This window comes from Geospiza fortis, unplaced genomic scaffold, assembly GCF_000277835.1.
Source record: "Geospiza fortis unplaced genomic scaffold, GeoFor_1.0 scaffold195, whole genome shotgun sequence".
NCBI classification, from domain to species: Eukaryota; Metazoa; Chordata; class Aves; order Passeriformes; family Thraupidae; genus Geospiza; species Geospiza fortis.
Genome location: NW_005054324.1, coordinates 1,592,879 through 1,596,597, shown reverse-complemented (window position 1 = coordinate 1,596,597; position 3,719 = coordinate 1,592,879). Strand labels below are relative to the sequence as shown.

The 3,719-nt window shown below is 50.0% G+C and overlaps 1 protein-coding gene across 1 annotated transcript in view; it reads left to right on the top strand.

Moving 5' to 3' along the window:
• The first annotated feature begins 3,381 nt into the window (after positions 1-3,381).
• Positions 3,382-3,719, top strand: part of WNT2 (Wnt family member 2) — a 16,274-nt gene continuing 15,936 nt past the window's right edge. The window contains exon 1 of the mRNA XM_014306967.2: positions 3,382-3,484. Within this exon, the coding sequence (XP_014162442.1) occupies positions 3,405-3,484 (80 nt within the window). The 5' untranslated portion in view covers positions 3,382-3,404. The remainder of the gene's footprint in view (positions 3,485-3,719) is intronic.

Sequence of the window (3,719 nt, the reverse complement as noted above, 5' to 3'; positions counted from 1 at the left end):
GTGTGTAGTTGAAAACTTTAATTCCCCTATTCCAGAAATAGGAATTTTCAGGTAATCGGGCTGTAGTGAGATCTGAGTGAGATACGACAATGGGGTATCACTGACATGAAATGAATTATGTGATATTAGCAGGTTTAATACCTGATCAATTACTTGTAGTTTTTATCCTGATCCAAATGGTGTAGTTTATAGAGCCATAGTCCCTGGAAGTGGGACTTAGAGAGATACCTCTGGGAAAGGATTTTCAGTTCTTTTAAGATGTGCTACTGGCTGTAGTATGTATGGGAATATGTGTTCTACTTAATAGTTTGGTGGGGGTTTTCTTAAAAAAAAATTCAGATGAGCCTTCCATGCCTTCATCTTTCCTGAAAATAGTCTTTTTTGAATGTAGAAATACAGGTTGAACTACATTATTTTCATTACTGTATTGAAAAACCTCAGCTCGATTTCAAAAGGTATGCAGAATGGGGCTTTCTGTGCTCTGGCTACTCCACTGTCACCTGTTTTGCATATGGCATGATTTCTTAACTGTATGAGAAACTGTGAACATAATACTTGTTGAAGACACCTACAGATTTCTAAATTCAGTCTTTTCTTGCAGCAAGGGAGGCCAGCAGCCTCTCCCAGCTGTATTAGGAACCAGCCCTCCCTCTAGAGAGACAGTCCTCCATGAACTTCTTCAACTTGAGTCCTTTCCGCAGGCTGCAGTTCTTCACGAACTGCTCCAATGTGGGTTCCCCCTTCTCCCCCCACAGGATGCAGTCCTTCAGGAATAGACTGCTCCACTGTGGGTCCCTGTAGGGCACAAGTCCTTCTATCCTTCTATGACCCTGCTGTAGCATGGGCTTCCCACAGGGTCACACCCTCCTTCAACCCAGTGTGGGGTTCTCTGTGAACTGCAAGTGGATCTCTGCTTCACCATGGACCTCTATCAGCTGCAGGAGGACAGCCTGACTCACTGTGGTCTGCCTGGGAATCCGCCCTGGCAGCTGGAGCACCTTCTCCCCCTTGTTTCTTCACTGGCCTGGGTGTCTCCACAGCTGTTCTCTCATGTTGTCTAACACACTTTGGCACAATTGCTGTTGTAGAGGGGATTTTTGCATCATCAAATAGTGGTCCCGTAGGTGCAGCTACATCACTGATGGGCTTGACCTTAGCCAGTGGCAGGTTCATCTTGGGGCTGGCTGACATTGGCTCTGTCGGACATGTGGGAAGCTTCTGGCACCTTTGCACAGAAATGACCCCTGTGACCCCCTACTACCTAAACGTGGCCATGCAAAACCAGTGTGGTTCCCCATGTTCCTTTCCAAACTTGCCTGTTTTGTCATTCTCTATAGTGAGACTGTGGTTAATAGAAATAATGGATCCAAGGTGAACTTCTGTAGGGCTGGCACAAAGTGGAGGGGTTGGAGAAAGAATCTGAATAGCAATAAAGCTGGAATGCAGATGGGGCATATGACTAATGGAGGGGAAAAGGATGTTGTTGATAAGCCACTAATGCAGTAGGCACAGGTTAAAGGAGCTCCTGTTAATACAGAAGAGTGTGAGAAGTTCTGAGAAGTCAGCTTTTTACTGCAAGCCCGAGAAAACTGGTAGCAGGGAGGATTGTACCTTTCTTTGTATGGGTCTAAAATACTGCTGGAATTTGCTGTTCTTAGTGGTATTTCTCTGCCCCAGTAATTGACCCAAAGTGTATTGTAAATGCAATAAATAAGTTGGCCAGAAGCTAAAAATTGGAGTGTTTTTACACTGGTTGCATTTTATCAAATAGATACTGAATGCTCATCTGTTGCTTTTAAGACCTGCTGGAGTTAGTAAGAGGAGCTGTAGTTGCCTCTGGGCAAGTACAGTTGTAGAAGCATTCATGTGTCCCAAGCTTCAATTATTCTTACTCGGAAGTCTTTGCAGTCAAAAGATTTTGACATTGCAGTTGTGGGTGGTAGTTTGGTGTTGATTTCTGAGGGTTGTTTGGGGTACTTCTTTCAGGTTAAGTTAGTAGTGGGTGAATGTTAGCACCTCAGAACTTCACATAATTCTACGTTTTCCATTTTCTTTCTGAAATGGTGCCTACATCTAGTTCAGTGTCTGGAATCTTGAGAAGTTGTACCGAGAAACACGAGAATGGCTGTAATATACAGCCTGAAGAACAGCTTTTAAAGGGTGCTTCCTTGCTTGCTCTTCCAGGATTTTCACCTGGAGTTAACAACTGCAGGCTTCTTTTAGTAACAAGAGCTGCGTAGTCCCTAACTCGCTTAGCAACCTTGGGCATTTATTTGTCCTTTTTTCAGACAACGAATGCTGTCTCGGAAGTGGGGCATCTCCAGATTGGTAATGAGGGTTCGTTGTTTGAAATATGTGTTAACCCTGTATTTGCTGTGCAGAAATGATACGAAGTGAAAAAGTTGCTAAATCCTTTCTCGCCTTGGCTTCCAGCCCCGGCCGCATCTCCCCTCTTTCGGGCGGGGGCCGCCCGTCGCCTCTCGGGCCGTGGAGCGGTGCGGCGGCGGATTCCCCCATCCCGGGATTCAGGCGCGATGGGGCGCGTAGCCCGTCCCGGTGTCGGAGCCCGTGGGCCGGGAGTCCCCGTGGTGCGGGGCTGCGCAGGGACGCCGCCGGTGCCCGCGGAGAAGCCGTCCCGGCTTTGCGGGGCCCGTGGCGAGGGGAGGCGCCCAGGCGATGTCCACCTTATACTGGAACTGCTCTGGTTCTCTCCTTCTCTGTTTGCGCCGGATCGCGGTTCCGTTCTGTGCTCGGTGTTCGCGAGTGCGCGTACCGAGCCATGAATTGCCGTTGTGCCAAGCCCCGAGAGGTGCCAAGTGCTGCCGGTCTGTAACAGCCTGCCGGGGCCGCCGCCGGCTCCGCAGCAGGTCGCGTAGCATCTGCTGGCGGGTTTGAACTCACTGTCTGCTTGTGGGGTTATTGGAAAGCAACTGGCTCCTCGGGATTCCTTGCCTAATCAGAGGTGTTACCTCCTCCTCTTCCCCCAGTGTCTCTTGACATCATTTCATCCATCAGAGTTTCAGAGGAAAAAAAAAACACCAACCAAAGCAGAACCCACCCAGTCTGAGAGCAGCCCACACCAGCCCCTCAGTTTTGCCGTGACTGCAGGGAAGAGCTGGATCGGGGCAAAGATGAAGGATGGGAGCGGGGCTGAACTCCATGTCCTGAGGGATTTGGTGCAGGGCGAACCGAGAGGAATCCAGAGCGGTGCACCAACTGGCATCCCCCGTATCCCGGCAGAGGATCAGTAAGCCCCGCGATCGCGCGTAGAGATGCGAAGGTGCTTTTGTCCCACGGGAAAGAAGTAGCCCTCAAGCTGCGTTTGCCCCTGCTCGTCCTTGTTGCTCCATGGGATTTCTTCTGCCCCTCGCAACTGACCTGATGTGGACCGAAGCGTTTCTAACATGAACTTTCTCCCTGGGATCTGGTGGTCTCTTCCCTTGATCTTGGTCTGGGCGACCCCACCAGTCACCTCCTCATGGTGGTAAGCTGTGCAATTCCAGAAATTTTTATTTGCTCTTGGGGAAGGTGGGGTCGGATTAATTGTGATTTAGGGAAGGTGGGGGAAGCCTCTCCCTCTTAGTCTCGCAGAAGCAGAGCTCGCTGCTCCCAGCTGCTCCGGTCCAGAAAGTCCGGCCTTAAAGCGAGCGGATTTAGACGGTCCCGGCTCTCCGACCTCCTCCTCCGAATAAGCACAGCGCAGCTGCGGGGGCTACCCG